This window comes from Oncorhynchus nerka, linkage group LG28, assembly GCF_034236695.1.
Source record: "Oncorhynchus nerka isolate Pitt River linkage group LG28, Oner_Uvic_2.0, whole genome shotgun sequence".
Classification (NCBI taxonomy): Eukaryota; Metazoa; Chordata; class Actinopteri; order Salmoniformes; family Salmonidae; genus Oncorhynchus; species Oncorhynchus nerka.
Window position 1 is genome coordinate 73182463 of NC_088423.1, and position 26383 is coordinate 73208845.

The 26383-nt window shown below is 41.9% G+C and overlaps 1 protein-coding gene across 6 annotated transcripts in view; it reads right to left on the bottom strand.

Moving 5' to 3' along the window:
• The window catches only part of LOC115113659 (transcription factor 12), a 101421-nt gene extending 75377 nt beyond the window's left edge, over nucleotides 1-26044 (bottom strand). The window contains exons 1-5 of one of the 6 annotated variants that reach the window (XM_029641555.2): nucleotides 25830-26044; nucleotides 24897-24985; nucleotides 24617-24689; nucleotides 5094-5176; nucleotides 616-718 (exon numbers count right to left, since the gene is read on the bottom strand). In XM_029641555.2, coding sequence (XP_029497415.1) covers nucleotides 616-718; nucleotides 5094-5176; nucleotides 24617-24689; nucleotides 24897-24968 — 331 coding nt within the window. In that variant the 5' untranslated portion in view covers nucleotides 24969-24985; nucleotides 25830-26044. The other 5 variants (XM_029641554.2, XM_029641553.2, XM_029641552.2 and 2 more) reach the window with 5 other exon arrangements.
• Nucleotides 26045-26383: the final 339 nt, after the last annotated feature.

The window sequence follows — 26383 nt, forward strand, 5'->3', positions numbered from 1 at the left end:
GAAGGGAATTATCATACTGCTGCTGGTAGCAGACAAATGGAGGTGGTGGTGCAACATCAGAGCAGCACAATCAGGCTACGCATGATTTAACAAACCCAAACGCTAAGTCTGCATAAACCATCACAGATCACCTGCCATTCAAGCATCTATTAGAAATCCTGAATGATATCCCACAATGGTGATGGTGGACTGTTTTTGTATGAAATGGTCTCTGGCACATCTGCTTGGTTAACCCCCCTTCCTTAGACACCACCTCCCCTGCTACTGGAAGTTGCCGGTGGCTTTTCTGATAGCTAGAAGACAGTCTTTTGTGATGGAAAACTGTACTGATGGTGTGACTTCCACCCTGGGGGAGGGTCAACTTCTGAAGACGGTCACCACAGGACGAGGAGAGAGAGGGTGAAGTAAGGCGAGAGAGGAGAGGAGAGGAGAGGAGAGGAGAGGAGAGGAGAGGAGAGAAAGTGGAAAAACACTGCTTGACCTAGCACGGCTGTGAGGGCTGCCACTTCCAGAAGCGTGACATGCCTTGTCCACACAGGGCTAAAGGGCGTTTTTAAAATAAAATAAAATGGATCTCTGAGACCTGTGGGCATGTGAGGGGTGAGACCTACTTACCCATTATGCTGGAGTTCATAAAAGGTGTCTGGGACAATCCTTCATGGGACACTAATCGACTGTCACTCATGTGATCACCATAATGAGGGCTGTCTGCCAAACCCTGGGGGGAGAGATCAGAGTATTAAACACATTATTAGGCTGCTTGGCTAATTGAGTGGTATGACAGTACACTAATTACTGAGGAAGGAGAGCACAATTGGTCAACTGTCCCTTGAAACTGTACTTTTTTCCCCTTTCCGTCATTAAAAATGACTTTTTTCATCTCTGACTGATTGTAAAAGCAGGAAAACAGAACCCTGATGAGCCTGTCAACGCATATGCCACGTTTCAGGATTAGAAAATACAAGGTTAATGATGCACATGTAATTCTGTGGATCTGAAGAGGCAATGGGCTTTTTGAGAGAAGACATGTTGACATGCTAATTGTACACACATTACATGGATCAGAACATGCATGATGCACAAACAAGCACATTCACATATGGATGAAAAACTATTAGGAAAAGCCCTTAGTCCAAAATGGATACATAACAGCATCAGTGACTTGTGTCAATTCTAAGGCGTAGTTGCAGAGATTCATCTTCCAGTGTCCTACAAGAGTCTGTCGTGAACCAGTCCAAGAGATCCTAGCAAACCTCTCATAAAATGCGATACCCATTTCCAAGATCAGTTTTAAAATGTTTCCCCCATAACCCTTCTAGGTGGTGTATTTGTTTAGCCAAAGACAGCAAGTCTCAAAGCGTTGCCAAGCAACACTAACACTAAACGCGACACATGCGGCTTTGTATTTTTAAGGATTTTTTTGGTCTATGAATGAAAACAAATCTTACTCACTTACGATAATTAAAAACCTCTATATACTGTGACAATAATGATTTTAATGTAAAACATTTAATAACAGGGTATTATATTCTATGACGGGGAAAACTGCCGCCCTCCATCCTACCACGGTACCTGCAGCTTAAAAAAATTGCCTTTTTCTCCCGCGGCCTTTCATGACAGTTATCAGCTTCAGGAGCTTAGGTCTAAATATCGGTCACAGTATGGTCTTTGAAAACTCAGGGTCCCCTGCAATAAAAGATACTCTGTAGCAGTGCTAATCCCAGGCCCTGTGAAAATCCTCCTGCGCTCCAGTCAAATGCGTCCTTCCAAACTACATTAACTCCCACCGGAGGGACCGAGCAGCACTGGACGAGAATTTCTATAGCGCTTTTTTCCCCCAACTCGTACCCTCTGCATTCAACACACAGTAAAAAAGTAAATCTTATTATCCATCTTTTTTTGTGAGCGGACGGTGATGGAGTAATTTCAAAGGCAGTGGAGTGTTGTGCTGTGTCGAGGGAATCCACAGAGATTCCCCATTGTGTTCCTGCCAGGCCGCGCTCCCCGTTAATCACGCCATGAACGGACTCACTAATAACACCACCCCTGTGAAAGGCTCCGAAACACACACACACACACACACACACACACACACACACAGGCAACAACAACCCATTCAAACCTCTCCTGCACTACAAATCAAATCCCCCAGGTGTGTTTCAACTGCCATTTAACCAAATAAAACAAAGAGTAGTAAGTAATGGACGACTTAATCTGGACATCTCAGTCCTCCATTTCCTCCTGGTCTTTTCTTCCCTGGTGGAGACAGCTGCCACAGAGCTGGAAAAGGCCAGCGAGGAGGGGCAGGTAGGGAGGACCAGAGAGAAGAAAGGCAGAGGGGATAATGGTCAGGGTGAGATCACACTACCTAGCCCACCCTGTGTCTGCTCCTCTGGGACCATTAGATCATCAATCACAGAACCCTCATCATTTACAAACACTGCTCGGCTACGTCGGCCCAGACACTAACACATGCTGTCACTGCGACCAACGGGGCCAGTTACCGCCGGCTACATAACTGTCAAATCACTACTTAAGCATGCAGGCCACAGCTCCTGCCTTGCCCCTATCCCTCGCCACAGAGTTTAAAAAGTCATCTCTTAGATGGTGTGTGCTGTCCCAGGTGAATGTGTGGCTGCACCACGGCGGCTTGGGGAGGCATGATACGGGCGTGATGGACGTGTACGGGGTGAGTGTCGCGGCAGGGCTGGGGCGTGCGGTGGCGTTGGGCACAACCCCGTCTGTCAGACGGCCGGCCTGCAGCCACAACTGCCCATGATACGTTGGCTGGCTGGAAGCCAAGGTCAGGACGGAGGGCTGGAGTCTGTTCACAGTCCACTAATCATACACTGTTAGCTTGAAGCACCCAAGCAGGCCCCGCTCGGACAGACACACTGCACTGAACTCTTTGAATAACAGAAACGCGCTTTTCCGAAAAGTGTTTCTTCTGGGAAACCTTTCTTAGTATTGTCGCTGGACACAATTTATGAAACATTACAATGAGAATGATGAAAATACGATTTTTGAGACAAAAGCTGAACCGTAGATAAGTGCTTGTCTACTGTTTAATGGATTTAAAGGGTTCTGTTCCTAGACTCCTCCCTGTCTTCCGGCTGGGCCTCAGCTCTACGGCTAGAAACACACTGATAAACCTAATAATCCCATTATTTCCAAATCTCAGATGAAGATCTAAACCACATCTCAAAATCAGAGGACACTCTTCCTCTTATTTGGGAATAAGCACCATTGTGCTATAAATACCACTGGATAACAACCAAGTAGTACCAAGTAGTACCAAGTAGTATCTGTGCATGTGTGCTGCTGCAGGCTATTTATCTGTGCAATCAGCACATTGCTAGTGAACATTGTAACTGCATTTTAGGTACACTGCTTCAACGTGAATATGGCGCAGGAGTGTGGGCCAGCAGAGGCACAAAGTCATAGCACACCATGGTCTGTACGGACAGACAGAGTGATGAATGGACAGATGTACTAGTGCAGGCAGAGATCAAATGTGCCTGGGGATTAAAGAGATTGGCTCCATTCTCTTTGGTCAAAGTCATCCAGATGAACCTTTGACAGGCTGGACACCAGGCAGTGTATAGTAGGTATGTTGTGTCCATACTCACTCTCAATTATGTTTACAAAATATCCCAAATAGCATGCGCTGACAATAAAAGAAATGGTTTGGTATAAGGTGTAAATTAAGAGGACCCTGCAATTTGCTGTGCAGAGAAACTAGAATAAATCCCATCCCATATAATGAGAATGGTTATTTCAGAGCAAGTCTTCTTCTCTGGCCTACATGAGTAATCATGTTGACAAAACACCTGTAAAACCTGGACAAACAACCCCGTCTCTCTGGCTCTCTGGTATATGTGTGTGCATCCATGCGTATCTGTGTGCATGTATGCGTGAATGTATGTGGAAGTTTGTGTGTGTGTTTTGTGTTGTCGCATGTTTGTGTGCATATGTGCAGTATGGAGGCACAAACAGCTGTCTGCTTACTGATGCCCGCCCCTTACAATGTCAGAAACACTGATTTATATGCACCTAAAGCAAAGATATCTCAAACGTCTCCATCTTATAATTCAGATCAGGCAGCCGATGGAACCATAGCCTGTAGAGGTTCATTCGGGAAGGGCATTGGAAAATAAACAAGGTAATGCGGGCTGAGCAGATCTGACATTTAACTGATTTCTGATGGAAAGTGACAGGAGATTGACGTTAAATTAAATTCATACAGGGCACCCAGAACCACCATGGTGTAGGAGACAAACAACAAATACAGAGACACAGAATATACATTCACACTTTGAACAGAAATGCCATACAAACCAGTTCGTGTCATGCATCATTCTATGTTTTTATCTCTTTGCATGATTGCATGATGAATTCAACGCAACTGATCATGTCTCTGAAATAACATTTGAATTACTGCCAAAATATTTCATATGAGTCTGGAAATCTAATGGAAAGAATGAATTAATCACTCGTTGCTGGTACTGAAATCATTTCGAAGGAATATTCATGACCTAATATAAACATTAGTCACAGTTAGAATTTCAATCAACCAAAACGAACAATATTTCCATTGATGTCCACTACCATAAATATAGTTTGCACTTTAAATCCTAATATTGGCACAGATCTACAAATGGTGGAGTAATTTCCCCCAATTCAGAAATTCCACAATATAGCCATAATGTTCCAAAGCACACAACATTAATCAGCTTCCCCTGACAAATGCTTCATATTTCAGTTTAGCGCAAATAATCCAACGCAAATGACAAAATATTTAAACCCATCACTAAAGAGGATATTGGTGCCATGCAATTAGGTCATTCTGGAAAATAAAATTATGCCAATTACAGGTCACACAACATGACTGGTGCTCTCTCCCTCCCTGCCTCTGCAGTGAGCTGTGAACGTAATGTAACACGTTGATGTAATGAGTGTTAAATGATGCGGTGCAGAAAGGCCAGGCAGAGGGAGACAGAGGGGTGAGGTGAGGGAGACAGAGGGGTGAGGTGAGGGAGACAGAGGGGTGAGGTGAGGGAGACAGAGGGGAGTGAGTGGGCCAGGGTTCTTACCCTGGAGGACTCGTAGGAGGGACTGGACGACTGGCCACCTGGGGCCCAGGAGGACGATGCCTGGCTCGGCCTCTCATCCATACCTGTCAGAAGAAGAGATGCACAACTCCATCAGCACCGTGTCCTCAGACTCCTCACCAACACACACACACACATACACACAGACACACACAGACAGACATCTAACAGTTAAACAGAGCTGGAGTGACAGGTTACACACATAAACAAACACAGAAAGAGAGGGGCCATACAGTACAGGACAGGAACCAGTGTATCCCTAGAGGAACTGAATTAGACATACACACTATTCAAAATGTGATTTAACAAATGAATTGCAAAGTTGCATTGCTATCCAAAGTGATTGTTTTTCACATTTCTTTATGATCTCTCCTGAATCAAAAGGCGAAGGCTGCAGTTAATCAAACAGGGCAGAGATATTTCACACGTCTAATGTCTCATAGCAACGGCCTCTCAGTTCTCCAGGGGCCTGGTTTAACAAAAGACATAACAGTGCATCTACAGTCATGTCTGTCCCTGGGCGAGCGAGCATGCTGCCATTTCTCTTGGCAGGAGGACAGACAACAGAGCAGAGTAGAAGAAAGTGACTAATCTGTTATACCTCTATTCAAAGGCTGTGCTGCCTTACGAGTGCCAGGCACATTTTCACGGCGTTATTTATTTTGGTTTACATAAATCACGGACAAAAAAATGTGCACTCCTTAGCATGTGTGCATGCTCAAAATGTGCTTCAGAGCACTAGAGCTGTATGATTTGGCAGTGATGTATAGTCCAGTCCTGTCAAAACAGCTGAGCACTGAAACTTCCTAAAACTCATTTTAAAAAAGTCCATGTTTCCAAAGACAGCAAAATAAAATAATAGATAAACAAATAAATCAATAAAGTTGACACAATTGCATGAATTCAACATCTGCTATGTGATGAACAAATATAATATCTGACCTTCGAAATTACATTTATGGGGCCTGCTCAGTAAAGAGATACGATTCTGAGATTCTTCACGCTGTTTGAGCCAATATTGTTTTGTAGGTAACAGCATTCCACTCCCGGCCCCATGTAAGCTACATAATTGCAGGAGGGGGAGTAAACATCAACATTTTGCAAGTTATTGATTGTTCCCTTTGTCATTTCACCCTGCTTCAGAAAACTGCAATAGCATTCATTTGATTTCGCCCTCAAATATAACAGATCAGATTTAAAGGAATTGTATATACAATGAATCAAACCTTTAAACCATAACACAGACTCTCAGAGGGCCTGTAATCCAATTTAATTTGTTGAACATTTCAAAATATTAGTCTTCGGTTGCCTGAACGTGCCACTTGACCGCATGGCTGGGCACACACTAAACACCAGCTATCTGCATTTGCATGAGTAGAACAAACAGGCCTTTTAGCGAGGGGAGAAGTAGACTTTTCCACCGTGAAAAAGAACTAGGCCTACATCACACAATCACGATGTGCGGGCTAGACCCCGTGCCAAAGACAATGTAGAGGCCGGCCAATGTGAGGCTGGCAGAACTGCACAGAGTGCAGCAGTCAACTCAACTCAACTCATGGCACCTTCATTGGCATACTCTAGCAATACACAGTAATACACTTTTCAAAAGTGAAATAACATGTTAACACTACACATAATAATATAACTTTCCAAAAGGGGGAAATGCTGTACTCCACACTAGCTGTAGCACCTGGCTCTGACTGTTGTGCAACCTTTAGGGCACTAGTTGTCACCAGCTCCAGTCTCTAGTCTCTGTCCTGACTGCCAGCTCCTGCCTGGGGCTCCAGGGTCCTCTCTCTACACACGACTACAGATATAGCTACACCAACCAGGGACAACACAATATCACTATGCTTCACACTGATCGAGACAAACACAGAACGGTAAGAGTTGTCTTCAAATGAGGAGATCATTCTAAAAGAGTCATCCACGGAATAGCAACATGACACGTTTTCTTAAGCATTCTCTTCAAGGGGTTAACAAACTAATATAAATGCGTGAATGTGCTGGTTATATTATGAATGTAAACACCAGTGGTATTTGCGCAGATGTCGTTTTTGATTCTTCCGTGCTTATGCCGTTTCTTCAGGAATATCCATCGTTTTTGTTCTCTAGAGAAACATAAATATGGCTGCTATTGATAGGTGAAATGTTCGGGGAAATGACATGGGTTTTGTATCTACAGCACAGGGAAGTCCATCTCTGGGGAGTAAATTAGGCTTTTATTTTATATTTCTAATGTGGAATGCATTACTAATATCTCTGGAAGAAATATCTAAATGCACATCTGTGATGTCAATTCTAAGCTAACAGACAACAAGGTTTGAAAGAAAGTGGCCCAGGGACTCGGATCGGAACCATTTGGCTTGGAAGGAAGGAACCTTCTCTCTGTGGTTTCTAATGCTATGAGTCAGCCACTCCATTCAACCATCCACCAAATCACTGACAACCAACGTCATGAGACACTGCTACAGTAGCTGAGGTCACACACACACCAACAGTTAAGCAGATAAAAGAGAGAGGCATACTATTATTGTAGCCTGACAAATGTATTATAAGATCAATTCCACCTGTCTGTAATATCATCCGGGTTTCATCTGCTCTTAATACAGTCCATATTCACCTACCATTCATCACTTTCATCACGTTTGATGTGTAACAGGTTTTATGGAACAGGGTGCCCAAGTCCTGCTGCTGGGGCTTCAGAGGTTCAGAGGTATGGCACGCAGACCTGTCAGCCCCATCTGTGGCAGCTCTGCTCTGGAACAAACTCCATCATATATCCACTCCACAACCCAGCACACTGGTCACACACTTAACATGGAATCATACTGCACTGCATTGACAGCCACATTGTCAGCTGTGCATGAGTGTGTGGCAAAGACCCTCTTCTAATTATTTCAGAACCCTAGTTCTCAATTATAGAATTGAACAGGAAATAGACAAAGACATTATGCAGATATGAATGCTTCAGTTTGACTAAAGTGGGATTTTGCTCTCTGGCGTGCCCCCACTGCATAAACCTATGCCAAAGAATGTTCATTTACATGCAGTGTATGTCGAATAGAGGATTTAAATATGGATTTAACTTGGCACGGGCACTGCTCTGTGTAAAAATCTTTGTCTATCCTGTTTTCAAGTCTGGCAGTCATTAGATATCCTCAACATTTTCTTCAGTTTAATATTTAGGAAGAAATCAAAAGCAATTCTTTGTTCATTGATTAAAATAACATTTGAAGGGCACTCTGGACATAGGAGACTAACTCCTAGGAGAGGTCTTAGGTTGGCATACTTTTATGAAGCCCTTAGCAATAAAACAAAATACAAATAACTGATCACAGTCAGTCACAGTACTTGTGTTGTGCATTTCAAAATGCAGCCTGACACACAACCTGGTACTAATTTGCCTGTAGTCTCTATAGTCTTTGTAGTTGTTGTAGTCTCTGAAGTATTTGTAGTCTTTGTGGTCGTTGTAGTGTTTATAGTCTTTGTGGTCATTGTAGTCTTTGTCGTCATTGTCGTCTCTATAGTCTTTGTGGTCGTTGTAGTGTCTATAGTCTTTGTGGTCATTGTAGTCTCTGTAGTATTTGTAGTCATTGTAGTCTCTATAGTCTTTGTGGTCTTTGTAGTCTCTGTAGTCGTTGTCATCTCTGTAGTCATTGTAGTCATTGTAGTCTCTGTGGTTGTTGTAGTTATTGTAGTCTCTATAGTCTTTGTAGTCATTGTAGTCTCTATAGTCTTTGTAGTCTCTGTAGTCGTTGTCATCTCTGTAGTCTTTGTGGTCATTGTAGTCTCTGTGGTTGTTGTAGTTATTGTAGTCTCTATAGTCTTTGTAGTCGATGTAGTCTCTGTCGTCTTTGTGGTAGTTGTAGTCTATATAGTATCTGTAGTTGTTGTAGTCTCTGTAGTCATTGCAGTCTTTGTGGTTGTTGCAGTCATTGTAGTCTCTATAGTCTTTGTGGTCGTTGTCGTCTCTGTGGTCGTTGTCGTCTCTGTGGTCGTTGTCGTCTCTGTGGTCGTTGTCGTCTCTGTGGTCGTTGTCGTCTCTGTGGTCGTTGTCGTCTCTGTGGTCGTTGTCGTCTCTGTGGTCGTTGTCGTCTCTGTGGTCGTTGTCGTCTCTGTGGTCGTTGTCGTCTCTGTGGTCGTTGTCGTCTCTGTGGTCGTTGTAGTCGATGTAGTCGATGTAGTCGATGTAGTCTTTGTAGTCGATGTAGTCTCTGTCATCTTTGTGGTAGTTGTAGTCTATATAGTATCTGTAGTTCTTGTAGTCTCTGTAGTCATTGCGGTCTCTGTAGTCATTGTAGTCGCTGTAGTCTCCGTAGTCATTGTAGTCTCTGCGAGCCGATGTAGCCTAGGAACAGTCAGATCCAGAACCTTCTTTTCTATTCAGAATAGTCTAATAAAAACATCCTGTACCAGCTTTAAGTTCAACTAAAAGCATTTCTAGGGTCTATAATCTTTTCGGTTATACTGTCAGAGGTTACCGTTTCTTCAGAGGAAAACAATCTCCCAAAAATAAGGACAGGAAATGTCTTGCTGATCTACATGTATGCCTAGAACTAGCTGAACTACATATGTGCGATCAATTCCTCAATGCATACCAACACCTCTTTCTGCACTATTTAAAGAAATCAGTGGCAAATATATTTACGGTTACACAGGAGCTCGGAAGAGAAGCTTAGGAGCACCGTTAAAATCACACCCTTTCTCACAACATCCTAGGCACTGAACTCTTTTTTTTATGTGAGATTGTCACAACAGTAAAAATGTAAAAAGGGTAGCTAACATTCTTACATTTCATCTGCTACCTTATGACATAACTGCTACATAACTGTATGGAAACCCAACATCTTGAAGAACAAAATGTATACATCAAAGAAATTCCAACATTGTTTATTTACAGATTTATGGATAGAGACTGAATACAGACAAACAACTCATTGTAACTCTGCTTGAGCTAGTAAGAACATTTCATCCAAATAAGCCACGCTAAACATTGGAACTCTGTCACAGTGCAAAATACAAATAAAATCTTCAGCATCATTTAAATGAGGTAGCCTGAACAGCAAATGTTTAGTATGATGAATAACCTCACATGAAACCACATATTCCACAGCCACTGAGCAGTGCTGTTATGTTCTGAGTACTCTGTTTGAGTGAACAGAGGTGTTCAGTGTGGGGAACTGGAGCTTACATCACTGCCAACTGACTGTCAGGAACAAACACGTAATATCCTCCACGTCTCAAATCAAACACTTGAACACAACCTTGAATTGGAGGGCAAATATTTATCTTGGCAATGTCTGCTCTCCTCTGTAGTTTAATTGTTGAGCAGGTGTCCACATCCCCTCAGACATACAGTCAAAAGGGCACCGCACCGAGTGTTCAAACGGACCCTGTTTTCTGGCAAACACCACTGAAAAAAGAAATGCATTTGTTACTTCACACAACTGTGAACGACCACTGCTTAAAAACAACAAGCACACCAGACGCGACATCACAAAGCGATGTCCAAGTCATTCGGCAGAACTGAAAACACAGTTTTTCTTTGCCAAATTGCTAGGAAACCAAACATTCAGACCAAGCGGGCATCGCTTGTGGAATCACTGCGGGCTGCAATCGATACGGACCTACAGGGAAGCAACATCGTAAATGATGGCAAACAGTTGTGGCTGCCGATGCATTACCATGTCTTTACCAGTTGTGCTCTGCCTCCTCAGAGAGGAAATACGTCCTTTAAATAGTCTAGGAGTGAAACATCAATACAGAAAACGTAAAACAAGCTAGCCTCATACTTCACCTTACATGACTGAATTTACATTGGGGTTAATATAATAAACTAAACATTCTCAGAATCTTAAATAATGATCACTACACTCAACTGATATTTGTCAAAAAGCAATGAAGACATCAGGTATAGTGATAGGTTTTTGATTCATTGTTAAAATAAGTAAACACAGTGATTATTTCACATACGGTAGTAACCATCATAAAAATCAGACAACAAAAAAAGTTTACCGTTTACTATCTTCACCTCCTCACCATTAATATTTCTAATAGACTAAAACTACTACAACTGCCAAGGCTCTGAAGAGCTCACCAGCCTGTTCATTGAATTAAGTCCAATTTGTGCAATGTACAATGTGACTTCCCCATACACATGTAGCAATGAGAGGTTTGTCAGAGCTAGTGCCGTAGTGTCTTCATTAGACAGACTCTCTCTCTGCACTGAGATCCAGTCATCCACAAAGCGCTGTCACAGACAGAGGCCTTGACAAGCAAATGACAAGACGCTTCCCCTTTGGGATCCCCTCCAACTCCGAGCAAACAGTCGTAAGGCAGGCAGCAGGCAGGTTAATAAGACATGCTGTAGCGATAGATAGATATACATTTGAATTTGTCACGGTATCTTTAATGAAATGCATCAAACAAGAGTGCCTGCAACCGAACAACCAAGTCTGCCACGGTGCACAGCTTGAGCTGATTTGACTGTATGCAAAGAAGGGAGCTATTTTCGGTTGTTCACTTCCAATCTAACAGCTACTCTCTCGTGTCACATGGAGACCGGCTCGGCTCGCTGCGAGGGACAACCCCTCACTGGGGCCGTGTGTGTGTTGGAGTACCCTAAACTGTTCACAACTCACAAGGAAGTAGACAACAACAACATTTTGTTTAATAAAAAAACATTTAAATGGGATATCGACTAGGTTTGCGCAGTATCCACATTTTCATACCATCATACCATTTCTGTACCATACCGGGGTATACAGTATATTCGAATGTGCACAGGGATCTTGATCTAGGATGGGCTTGAATGTCCAAGATACTGGATCTTGACATCTAGCCACTTAGTTAGCAAGTTAACAAACCAAATGCATAGGTGGAGCCCTGAGCTGGATTTAAATGATTTGACCCGTTAGATTTCTTATAGTTCAATTTAACTTATAATTAGTAATAAGCAGTGGGGTAGCACGCACTTCGTCAGCCCCAGTGACCCCCCCCCCCAAAAAAAGTATATATATATATTTTTTTAACAGTATTGAAAATCATACCGTCTGTATTTCGAAATACCCCAGTATACGGTATATCACCCAAGCCTAATATTGACATAGCCAAATGTCATCAAATAAACTATAATTAGTATCAGTTTCATAATTTGTTTTATACTTAGTGATTTGAATTTGTAGAAATATCTCTAGGTAGGCAGAGGTATGGAGCCGGCGAAGCTGCAGTATTTGCCCAATGTCCCCCTGATGAGCACACACAACCCACAACCGATGGCCTCTTCAAATTCATGTCATTAAAAGGCACGAAGGAGAAACCACAATCTCCCTCTGTTCAAGCTGCAGAGGTGTATATGTTTGTTTTGCTATCTCTGTTTCTCTGGCACACTTCGGAGGGGCCTTGAAGGGTCCTGGCATTGCGGTTCTGCTGCATTTGTCTGGGTATGCCCAGTTCAGACGCATTAATCCAAACTCTCATTCCCTGCAATTTCCACACTTCCTTCCTGTGCTGCTGCCTGCGCCCCTCGCCATATGTTCACAGTGGCTTACGGAGGAAAGGTGCTTTTTCCTCTAGAGGAGCTGGAGCACGCAGGCTAAAGAGATGAGGAATTTATCTCTGCTATAACATAAACTGCCAGAGTGCAGTAGTTATGCAGAATAAATTAGTTTCTTATTTAACATAAATCAATTTCCCTTAGGTTTTTAGTTAATAACGTGTATCTAAAATGTTTACGAACACCAAATCCACTCATATTTCATTCAAAAGGCAAAAGGCCTTGAACTGGTTGAGAAACAGTTTAACGAGGCACAGTGGAAGACTAAATGAGCTACAGTTGAAGTCGAAAGCTTACATACACCTTAGCCATATACATTTAAACTAAGTATTTCACCATTCCTGGCATTTAATCCTAGTAAAACTTCCCTGTCGTAGGTCAGTTAGGATGACCACTTTATTTTAAGAATGTGAAATGTCAGAATAACAGTAGAGAGAATGATTTATTTCAGCTTTTATTTCTTTCATCACATTCCCAGTGGGTCGGTAGTTTACATACACTCAATTAGTATTTGGTAGTATTGCCTTTAAATTGTTTAACTTGTGTCAAACGTTTCGGTAGCCTTCCACAAGCTGCCCACAATAAGTTGGGTGAATTTTGGCCCATTCCTCCTGACAGAGCTGGTGCAACTGAGCCAGGTTTGTAAGCCTCCTTGCTCACACACGCTTTTTCAGTTCTGCCCACACATTTTCTATAGGATTGAGGTCAGGGCTTTGTGATGGCCACTCCAATACCTTGACTTTGTTGTCCTTAAGGCATTTTGCCACAACTTTGGGAGTATGCTTGGGGTCATTGTCCATTTGAAAGACCCATTTGCGACCAAGCTTAAACTTCCTGACTGATGTCTTGAGATGTTGCTTCAATATATCCACATAATTTTCCTGCCTCATGATGCAATCTATTTTGTGAAGTGCATCAGTCCCTCCTGCAGCAAAGCACTCCCACAACATGATGCTGCCACCCCCGTGCTTCACGGTTGGGATGGTGTTCTTCGGCTTGCAAGACTCCCCCTTTTTCCTCCAAACATAACGATGGTCATTATGGCCAAACAGTTCTATTTTTGTTTCATCAGACCAGAGGACATTTCTCCAAAAAGTACAATCTTTGTCCCTATGTGCTGTTGTCAACTGTAGTCTGGTTTTTTTATATGGCGGATTTGGAGCAGTGGCTTCTTCCTTGCTGTTATGTCGATATGGGACTCCTTTTACTGTGTATATAGATACTTTGTACCCATTTCCTCCAGCATCTTCACAAGGTCCTTTGCTGTTGTTCTGGGATTAATTTGCACTTTTTGCACCAAAGTATGTTGTTTGTACAGATGAACGTGGTACCTTCAGGCATTTGGAAATTGTTCCCAAGGATGAACCAGAATTGTGAAGATGTACAATTATTTTCTGAGGTCTTGGCTGATTTCTTTTGATTTTCCCATGATATCAAGCAAAGAGGGACTGTGTTTGAAGGTAGGCCTTGAAATACATCCACAGGTACACCTCCAATTGACTCAAATGATGTCAATTAGCCTATCAGAAGCTTCTAAAGCCATGACATTATTTTCTGGAATTTTCCAAGCTGTTTAAAGGCACAGTCACCTTAGTATATGTATATGACCCACTGGAATTGTGATACAGTGAATTATAAGTGAAATAATCTGTCTGTCAACAATTGTTGGAAAAATCTCTTGCGTCATGCACAAAGTAGAGGTCCTAACCGGCTTGCCAAAACTATAGTTTGTTAACAAGAAATTTGTGTAGTGGTTGAAAAACAAGTTTTAATGACTCCAACCTAAGTGTATGTAAACTTCCGACTTCAACTGTAAGTACTCTAATACTGCTATACAATAATATTTCAAGTAATGTTACATCAACAACAAAAAAGACTCATAATTGCAGACTCAATTTTCAATGAACCTGTACTGTAAAAACCCTCAACTTGCAATCCACTCAGTAGAAAGGTTAACTACAGAGAAGTGCTCTCGTGTGGTCGCACAAGCAGACAAGTCATATCTCTTTATTCATTCACCGTGCGTGGATCTTTTTAGGGTGAAACAAACACGGGAGCACAAAAGGATTAGCCTATCACACCAGCGGGTTCCTGCAATCAGCAGCGTGTTTATTACATCAGGAGGACTTCGTTTTATTGAGCTGCTCATTAGTAGGTTTAATCAGAGTCGTGTCTTATGACTGTTCTAACAGCACTATCAGATCCCTCATCAGAGGGCTGAGTGCTATCTCACACACACACACACACACACACACACACACACACACACCTTCTGATACAGAGTCCCTTCTCATTCCTGTGCTCCTGGCCATAAATTAGCCAACATAGTAGAGGAAGGCCCATCGAGTCCCACTCCTCTGCCTCCAACTGCTGTGCTGAATATAACACAGGCCCTGGTAGGCAGTGTTCCAAACGTTCCCTCATTCTCCCCTGTCCCTGACACCAATGGCAGGGCTGTCAGCACAGCAAGCTACTCTCACGCTACTCATAGAAGGGGGACAGCAGGCTTTCCTGACTCATTTGGTCTTGTGTGATCTTCTCTTTCTCATGACATGTTTTATAGTGATGGAGAGGAACATGTGGGAGTGAGAGCCCTTCTTTGGTATCAAAAGTGAAATAACATGATGGGACGATATTAATGATGTAATAAAGTGAGTGACAGCCAATCAGAGTGCATGACCAGTGCCCCTCTGCTGTCCCATCTGTTTCACAGTCAGAGAGGATCCTGGGACAGGGCCAAAAGGAGGTTGGATAAACGACAAGCTCTCTCAATTTATTAACTCACTTTTCATCACCCTTTTTGATCAATGTTGATTAGCACAACTAATCAAAAAGCTCTTTTAAGTATTCTGGACCTAACTGTCAAATAATAAGTGATTCATATTTCAGTTTTCTAGCTCAGTAATAATTATTAGATTTTGCAGGAAGGGAACATATTCCCAGCTGAGAGACAAGGAGAAAAATGTTAGGAAAGCACACAGTGCAGTGTCATCAGTATTTCCTTCAAATCCTGTTTTTTTATTCATCTGAAATAAAAAATAAAATGTTAATGTTGCCATTTATGATATAACACGTGCGGCTGCTTCCTCTCCCTCATTCAATAATGTAACAAAGCCAAAGAGAAAATGATTTCCCTTCATTACAATAATTACCATGGTAACAAACAAAATGAGGTTGCACGAATTGAAAGTTGAGAGCTTTACAAAAGATTTAGCTCGAGTCCATCGTCTTTAATTTATTAGTGTAAATCCTTCAAAAGACAAATTAAAACCAGGAACAAATCAGTGGTACGCACTAATCCTCAAGTATTTTAAAAGAGGAGAGATTGAACTTCAATTTGATTGGTATTTTGCACAGCACAGCAAAAAAAAAACATTTCAGACCTCAGACCTAAAAATAACATGCCACATTCACTGTAAATGCAGTTGCAACTAAATCTATACATAGGAGAGGCTGGCCCAGCCACTGCTGAGGGATTAGGCCTACACAACAACGACATGGACTCATCAGCATTTTCTATATCTGAAATGGAAATCCTAACAAATGTATCAAGCCTCAGGTCACGGTCAGCCCCAAACACTCAGTTATCCTCACAAACTAGCAACAACACCTGAGAAAATGTTGTGTGTGAGTGTGCGTGCCGCGTGTGTGTTTGCGAGAGAGAGAGAGGGGGAGAGAGAGAGAGGGGAGAGAGAGAGAGCTAGAGAGCATTTATGAGTGTGGGAAAGAGTGAAAGAAACGGAGATGCCCCATTGTGCAACAATCCACTCTGTGATCTTTAAAACCACTAGAACAAAACATGATGGAAACCTATCTGATAAGGACAATTATTTGGTATGCTTTTTGGCAAGGCAGTGGTGTATATAGTCTGATTCCTGCATTTAAATCCCCCTCCCCTCAACACCCGCAGTGACCAAACAGACCATTTCCTTATCATCCCTTCCATCTTCAAACACAAATAGGACATAGCCAGTGAAGAAACCCAAACAGCTAGGTAGGCAGAGAGAAAGCTGTAATAAAAACAGTGATAGTAGAGGGGTGGTCACATACTGCACGTAAGCACTGCACTCTGGATGGCACATAACATAACATCCCAGGTCGGAGCTCCCATGCAGTCCGTTGGACACAAACAGTCAGGTCCTTTCCTGGCACTACGTATATCAATACAGGTGCAAGACTTGAGCTGCTACTGGAAAATAGAACACATCTGAATCTGCAAATACAAAGCTGTGTGTTCATAATCACACAATTTACAATATCACCTTTTCCATTCAATAATGGTTGTCTCTTTAAAAACAGCACATAGCACATGCTCCCTCCTAGCCTGCATCCCTCCCTCATTCTGAGATCCTGAGTAGATATGGTTAAACTGGTAAAGGGCCAGTCCCCAACTCAGCATCCCAGCAGCTCCCCAGAGTACCCCCAGTAATGCTCTGTCCAGGGCTCTCTGACTCCCACAGGGGCCTGGTAGATCAAACAGGGGATCATAACTCATTCCTTCCCACTAACCCCTGCTCTGTTATTCCCAATCGAAGCCCAGCGCGCTCCCAGGCGCATCACTGACACCACACGGCAGGCCCGGCTGCATGCAATGGCCACGGGCTCTCAGATCATTAGATGAGGACAACCCACCCCTCCTCCACCCGCTGCTGCCCCCAGATACGTCCTCAGAGGGTAGGGTCAGTCATTAGTGGTCACGATGGAGGTAACTAAAGCTAATGCTCTCTCTCACTCTGTGTGGCATGTTGACCAATGCAACTCTGTATCTCTGAGGAGTGCTTTCCACCTGACACCCAACATGCTCCCTTAAGTCCAGAGTACTCAGCATCAATGTACTGTATTTGGGAGTTTAGTTTTAAAACTAACAGACATCTTGTGCTTCAGCAGCAGGTGTTCTTGAAGCATACTACCGTTCAAAAGTTTGGGGTCACTTAGAAATGTCCTTGTTTTTGAAAGAAAAGCAAATTTTTTGTCCATTAAAATAACATTAAATTTATCAGAAATACAGTGTAGACATTGTTAATGTTGTAAATGACTATGTAGCTGGAAATCAGCCGTTTCCAGCTACAATAGTCATTTAGAACATTAACAATGTCTACACTCTATTTCTGATCAATTTGATGTTATTTTATTGGACAAAAAAATGTGCATTTCTTTAAAAAACAAGGACATTTCTAAGTGACCCCAAACTTTTGAACAGTAGTGTACATACATACATACAACTCACTACCTCCGTCCAACACCTAACAATGTGTCCATTCAGACTATATCAGCCAGAGGTCAAGCACAGATAAGCAGGTATAGAAATGTATCTCTGGCTGGTTTTAAATCCAGCAGCCTCAAGTCACAATAAGGGTTGTTTGGTCCCCACCAACTAAGTGCCTTCACAACTTAATACAACATCAAATACATGGTAATAAACTGCTCATTTGAAAAATGAATTGGAATCCACATCAAAGGAGCCACGTCTGATGTACAACACCAACTTTCTTATATCAAAATAATGACATTCTAGGAGAAGCCTGATAGTAATCTACCGCATATTGGGTGACTGAAGACATTATTTTAATGCTTTTCCTCTTGGCAGACCTGCAAAAAAAAGATGCAAAAGGTGTGCCAAGTCACCTGCCTTCAATGGACTTTCATCGCTATGGCAACAGCACAGTTCTCCATAACCAAGTCAGGAGGTGACCTGTGATACATAAATGAGAGATGTCCAAACTCTCCCTGAATCTTCCCTCCAATGGAGGGCAGGAGGCCCAGTCTGCCAGGGGAGGGTACCCATTTGAAGGCATCACAAATGCAGTGTGGCCCAATAGTTCACAGAGCAGCCAGCAGGTTATCTCAAAATAAACAGGCGTCTCTGAAAGAAAAGGATTCCTTCAGCAATACACTCAAAGGCTTAAAACATGAAATGAGGTTTGTCAAACTAAAGCCTGCTATAAGACCTGATCAAATTTTTAAAAATGAAATAAAATATTATCTTTTTTTTTATATAGTCTATCATTTTTTCATGCACTTTTGTAAAACAGGGGTTCTGAGATTACAAACTAAAATTAGATGATCTTATTGTCACACCCTAACCATAGAGAGCCTTTGTTTTTCTATGGTATAGTAGGTCAGGGCGGTACTGGGGGGTTTTCTAGTTATTATTTTCTATGTGGGGTTCTAGTTTAGTTTTTCTATGTTGGTGTTTGGTATGATTCTCAATTAGAGGCAGCTGGCTATCATTGTCTCTAATTGGGGATCATATTTAAGTAGCATTTTGTCCACTTGTGGTTTATGGGATATTGTTTTGAGTTAGTGCAAGTAGCACCTCTGTAGTCACGGTTCGTTGTTTGTTTGTTTCTTTGTTGTTTTGTTTTGTTGGTTTTCAAATAAATATTATGTGGAAACCATATCGCGCTGCAGTTTGGTTCAATAATTATTCCAGCGAACGTGACATAATATCCCATCAAACCAGGACCAAGCAGCGTGCCCAAAGAGGGAAGGAGTTCTGGACATGGGAAGAAGTGATGGGGAGATGCGAAACCCTTCCTTGACGACAGACAGAAGGAGATTATGGAGGACAGCGATGACGACAGGGTTCGTGGCTACAGAAAGCCCAAGGACAACCAAGTTTTTTTGGGGGGTGCACATGAGCTGGCGGCTGAGCAGAGGGAAGAGTCAGAGACTGTCAGGGAGGCAATAGCGAAGTTGGGAGAGAGTGAGATGAGAGATGTTGTGGCCACCCCTCATAGCCTGGTTCATCTCTAGGTTTCTTCCTAGGTTTTGGCCTTTCTAGGGAGTTTTTCTAGCCACCGTGCTTCTACACCTGCATTGCTTGCTGTTTGGGGTTTTAGGCTGGGTTTCTGTACAGCACTTTGAGATATCAGCTGATGTACAAAGGGCTATATAAATCAATTTGATTTGAAGTGTGTTCTGCTCAACGTCCGACCAGAGGATCCGGTTAGCAGTCTGGTGCAGCCTGTGCAGGTTCCACACTTCTGGCCTCAAGTGCACCTCTCCAGTCCAGTACGTCATGTGTCTCCTCCTCGCATTCTCCCTGAAGTGCGTGTCCCCAGTCCGGTACGTCCTGTGCCTGCTCCTCGCACTCTCCCTGAAGTTTGGTCCGAAAATTATTCCAGCGAACGTGACACTTATGTGGATTTAAATAAACACACTCAAAACAATGAGAGCCAATGATAAATGAAATCAGTCAAAAGGAGAACTGGAGTGGGAAGCATCTCAAGGGACAACAGCTTCATGAGCAAAATAAAAGATTCAGCTCAGTCCTTCTTTAAGAACCTCAGTTGAAAGCTACTGTTGTGGTTACATATATTGAATCTGTTTGAAATAATCAATTTTAGAAGAAAAATGCATGCTTAAATTGAAGACCGACTTAGCAGTTGCTTTAAACAAAAAAAATACAACATTCCAAATCCTTAAATGCTTTGAAGATAAGCTGCGTTCAAGATGAGTTTTGTCACCTTTTATTGCTTCACACATTGTGCCATGTGCAGTGGAGAGGTTTTTGTGTGTGTTAAATTATCTTAAAATGCAAGCTGGGTACTTCTGCAAGTTCTAAGTGTTCTGACAGAACAAAAAAATCCTTGCTTAATAATTATGAATGCGAATAAGTCATATTCTTCAACACTGTATTAATAATTAATCAGCAGATAATATTTTCTAATCCATGGGGATAAAAGCTAAAGAAAGAGCTTTAAACTGAGAGAAAGTTTGCTGAAGTGGAAGGAAAACGCAGTGTACGTCTATCACAAGCATATAATTTAAATTATATTCACAAAAAGTATTGTAAATATAATTGAACAGTTCTGACATCCATGTAACATCCTAGTACAACTTGTCTTCATCTATTCTGTAAACAAGTGAATGATAACATGTGGCACATTCTTTGAATTGACTGCAGGCCAACCAGGAATACTTAGGCCCATTTTAAACAAGATGGGATAAATAAACAATTACAGGAAGGCAAAATTGCAGGAGAAATGTATCATAAATTCTGTTCAGGTTGCCAGCCCGCAATAGGAGCAGAATTGCAAATATGCCTCAGTCTGTCCCTCTAGGAACAATAACAACCCAAACATACTTATGGCTTTTCTGATTCTTGGCTGACTTCTACAGCAAGTCTAAAGTAGGTGGGACAGAGAGAGCAAACCATGATCTGAAAATATTCCTAATATAGCTCACCAAATATAAATGTGCCTCAGTGAGCTCTGAAGCAAGCTAACTGAGCAGCTTGGACATAGATGTAAACGTGAGTATTGCCTCATGCAGAACATTACATTTGAGGTATCAGTGGTTTCTAGTTTACTACTTACTTTAGGTCAATGAGTATATCAAGCTTGGAACAGACAGGTGTGTGACTCTGACACACATAAAAAACCTCAAGGAGACAGTAAGCCCAAAACAGATCCCACATAATGTCTATTGATGGAAATGGAACAAAAATACCATTCACATAAGCCTCTACAAAACATGGCTCAATTCTTGTGACTTTTCTTACTGACTAAATAAATAACACTAGGCATTTTAGCCATGACGATGGGCTTTGATGGGAAAAACAGTCTATTAACAGTCTCTTTCTTTTCTATTCTAAACAAAAAGCACCATGCCGATGCTGGTCTATTTTGGAAGCGACAGAGTGCATGCCCAACACATCAGGCTTAAATGTGGCTGGTCACATGATGTCCATGAATGCCATGCTATATTAAATTCTAAAGCACACCGCAGAGTTTACTAAGTTCAATTCTCCCACTTCACACATTAAGAATTCAGAAAATGAGTTCCTTTGTAACACTTGAATTGAAGCAACATTCTATTTTATATTTCATTATGGTGGGGCAAAATGGAAGGTATGATCACTGAAACCGAATTTCACTCAAAAATGAAGTAGGCCTATTCAGCAACACTTTACATAGCATTAGCTACATAGAGCGCTATTAAAGGATGGTTGGGAATATATTTGACATAACGTCAACAGACTCAAATTGATATATATTGATAATGCTCTTTAGTTGTTAATACTTATGAATGCAAAGTGAATGCTTTACCCAAACTGATTGATGAAAGTGCAAGTATATACAGCGCCGGCAGGTAGCCTAGTGGTTTGAGCCAGTAACCGAAAGGTTGCTGGATCGAATCCCTGAGCTGACATTGATAAAAATCTGTCATTCTGCCCCTGAGCAAGGCAGTTAACCCACTGTTCCCTGGGCGCCAAAGATGTGGATGTCGATTAAAGCAGCCCCCCCCCCCCCCGCATCTCTCTGATTCAGAGGGGTTGGGTTAAATGCGGAAGACAGATTTCAGTTGAAGGCATTCAGTTGTGCAACTGTCTAGGTATAGCACTTTGTGACATCGGCTGATGTAAAAATGGCTTTATAAATACATCTGACTGATTGATTGACTAGGTATCCCTCTTTCCTTTCAGAAAGTATTCAGACCCCTTGAAATGTTCTACATTTTGTTACGTTACAGACTTATTCTAAAAATGGATTAAATAAATAACAATCCTCAGCAATCTACACACAATACCCCATAATGACAAAGCGAAAACAGGTTTTTAGAAATGTTTACAAATGTATTAAAATAATAAAACATACCTTATTTACATAAGTATTAACACCCTTTGGTATGAGACACGAAATTGAGGTCAGGTGCATCCTGTTTCCATTGATCATCCTTAAGATGTTTCTACAACTTGTATGGAGTCCACCTGGTGTAAATTATATTGATTGGACATGATTTGGAAAGGCACCCCTCTATATAAGGTCTCACAGTTGACATTGCATGTCAGAGCAAAAACCAAGCCACAAGGTCAAATAAATGGTCCGTTGAGCTCCGAGACAGGATTGTGTCGAGGCACAGATCTGGGGAAGGGTACCAAAAAATGTCTGCAGCATTGAATGTCCCCAAGAACACAGTGGCCTCCATCATTCTTAAATGGAAGTAGTTTGGAACCACCAAGACTCTTCCTAGAGCTGGCCGCCCAGCCAAACTGAGAAATCGGGGGAGAAGGGCCTTGGTCAGCGAGGTGACCAAGAACCTGATGGTCACTCTGACAGAGCTCTGGAGTTCCTCTGTGGATATGGGAGAACCTTCCAGGAGGACAACTATCTCTGCAGCACTCCACCAATCAGGCCTTTATGGTAGAGTGGCCAGATGGAAGCAACTCCTCAGTAAAAGGCACATGACAGCCCGCTTGGAGTTTGCCAAAAGGCAGCTAAAGACTCTCAGATCACGAGAAACAAGATTCTCTGTTCTGATGAAACCAAGATGGAACTCTGAATGCCTGAATGCCAAGCGTCATGGCTGGAGGAAATCTGGCACCATCCCTACAGTGAACCATGGTGATGGCAGCATCATGCTGTGGGAATGTTTTTCAGCTACAGGGACTAGGAGACTAGTCACGATCGAGAAAAAGATGAACGGAGGAAAGTACTGAGAGATTCTTAATGAAAACCTGATCCAGAGCGCTCAGGAACTCAGACATTTGCTTACATTTCTAAAAACCTGTTTTTGCTTTGTGATTATGGGGTATTCTGTATAGATTGATGAGGGGGAAAAACAGTTTAATCAATTTTAGAATAAGGCTGTAACCTAACAAAATGTGGAAAAAGTCAAAGGGTCTGAATACTTTCCGAAGGCACTGTACTTAAAGCATCAATTCAGCACTGACTTGACCTGGATCCCAAGCTATTTACTTCTGTGGAGACAGCATCCAGAATGGGAAGTGAGGATGTAAAGTACTATGAAAAACATCAGAACACTTCACCAGGCTTTTCACAAAAGCTCCCTTTTGGCCCCATTGTCTTGCTGATCAGTCCATTGTCTTACTGTTGTTTCCAATAAAAGTGTGTCATTTAGAACTAACGACAAGGCAAGGCTTTGTTGCTTTACGTAAAACAAGTATTGAGGAGATATAATGCTTGATTGTGCTATGGATTAATGTGTTGGAGCCTTTACAGTGAAGAAATTACTTATTAAAACATCTACACCAATGAAGCAAGCTGCATCAGTCTAAACAGCCCACTTCTGCATGAGAAATGCTCCCGGCTAAAATTACCCTACATCAGATCACATCCTCTAGTCATTGAGCCTGTGAGATAGGTGTGTGAAGGCCACATGAATGGCCAGGCCTTTAGGGACCTGGGGCTGAGGAACTCACTGCCTTTTTCAAACAGCTCAGCACTGGGGGACGGACACAGTGAAACACCACTTGATGAACAGGAAGTAACCCCATACTGTACTTACTACACAACTGATAGACATTGGATATCTTTGGCACAGCTTTTATATGTTGCACAAATCTAGGGAGCAAGAATCTAGGGAGCAACAAACACAATCAATGCCCCACTGTCAATATGAGCAAAATTGATTTTGTGTCATAATCAATAGAAAATGGATATGCGAACAAGCCACAGATATCTTTCTGCACACAAACACAAGGAAGGGTTATAAAGAAGTGATCATTACAATTATATTACACTGTCAGAGCTGTTAGGTCGATAAGCATTCTTTCACATATGTCAAATAAGCCTAAACCATTCCTTATTTCCACATCTTTACAGCAGTCAGTCTACGATAATTCCAGGTGAAGGTGGCATGTTTCACACACCAGATGTGAAGAGTGCACACACACACACACACACACACACACACACACACACACACACACACACACACACACACACACACACACACCGATGAGGCGGGAAATGAATAGTAATACTATGTTGAATATGAAACCTTGCTCCTTTGGCTTTTCACAAAATGTATAACACAAACATCCAAAATGCAGTGGGAGACATCAGGAACACGCATATGAACTGATTTCAAACAGCAGTGGTTAGACAAGACACAACAGGGGGAGAGAGAACCAGGGCTATAACTGAACAAAACAGAACAGAGAACATATTAAAAATAGGTTTCTGGGATAAAATCCTACCTGGTGCACTGAACTGGCTGCTTCCAAGGGTGGTTGGCCTGTTTTTCCCACTATTTACAGGTGGAGAAAACATCTACCAGAAGAAAAGAAGTGGTCTGAAAAATGTGACTGAGACAAATTAATATTTAGCCTTTGATAATCATGCATCTGTTACAAGCTGTTCAGACGTCCTGTGTTTCATAATCAATTTCTTCACTGGAGAGACATTGACTGATACAGAATAAAGTGGGCTAAATAACAAACAAATACAACATTGTAAAAAGATAGATAACTGTCCTACCGCGCTAAAATCCAGTAAGTCACTCAATTCCTTGTCTGTTCCGATAGCGGCAATCCGCTGTTGAGGATTCATCCTGCCAATCTTTAGACCTAAAGAAGAAAGTTTGTTTGCTTAAGTCCAATTTTGTTTTAAATTGTCCTAATTCCTTGATTAAAAAAAATTGCCATTCAATAACGAACTTCAGTAAAGTGAAATCTCATTCTAGATTCTCACTGAAGTTGACAAAGAATATTCCCAGAACACGTCGGTTCCGAAAATAAATCTGCACAGTGACCCTTGACATTGTTGTGCGAGTTAATTGATCAAAGGTAGGCTACTGCAACAACCGATGAAAGTAATTGTAATTTACCCATTGTCATCCACGTTTCCACGCTCCCTTTTAGAAAATGTTATTGCACATTATGACATCTGAACAGAATGAAAAGGAAAAGGTAGCCAGTACGTGGTAAGTAAATTCCATCTATTTGCAATGGTACAGGCACATTGAAAATGCTTGGCGCTGCGTGTAACACCAGTGACACACACTGAGACCTGCAGCATCGTTTTTCAAATGTTTATCTGACTCCCCAAACGCTACATTTGTATCAATCTTCCGCGACAGACTAAGTTACAAAATAACTAACCTACTGTAGATTTTCAAATCAAGGACTAATGAATGATACGCTATACAATATGTTGCTTTGCAATAGTCAGTGATGAGCCACGAATTTGATGTGTCATTAAATAGAAAGTGAATTAGCATGTTAAACAAAAAAGGAAGATCCACCAATATGCTGTAGGCTACAAATTCAGGCTGTGTAAAACGCCCTTTCAAGTAAAAGTAGTAAAGCAAATGCCAACCCTTTACTCCATACCAGCTCCAGTCTCTTGTAATCCCAACTTCTTTCACCCAGTCCGAAACCTTTTTTTGACAAACTCACTACAATATTTTACCTTTTCCCCTTTAAAATTCCAACTAGGGCGATCGGGTGTGGTAGTATGGAGCCTCGTTCTCTTGTAACACTCTCAAATACTGTAAAATAGTGATTTAGGTTGTAATAGTTAGCAAAATATCCCTACATGTCACTTGCGAGTTAACCTTAGGCAGACAGACATTTTTGCTTCGCAAAAACCTCAGCACTATACAATGACATTCGGTGTTGTATCCTTCCGCTGAAAACCGTGAAACGATATCCCCAGCCTAGCCTACTACAGACACCACGCGGAGTGGTAGGAGATGACAGCAGTTGAGAGGACCCATCATATTACATTTAGCCTGTCTTAATCAATCATTAGGCAACATTATGTGAAACTAGTACAAAGAGATCGAAGCCAGATTTTGTAAATTGTGTCAATCAGCGCATTGGTGTAAGGAAAGGTATTGGTGAGACCTCTGAATTCGCTACACTGGTGTCAGAAGTGGGACAATGAATAAACGAGTAGCCAATGAATGCATATGGACCGAGAGAGTGGGAAAGAGAGAGGTCACTTTAAGGTGGTTGCAACTA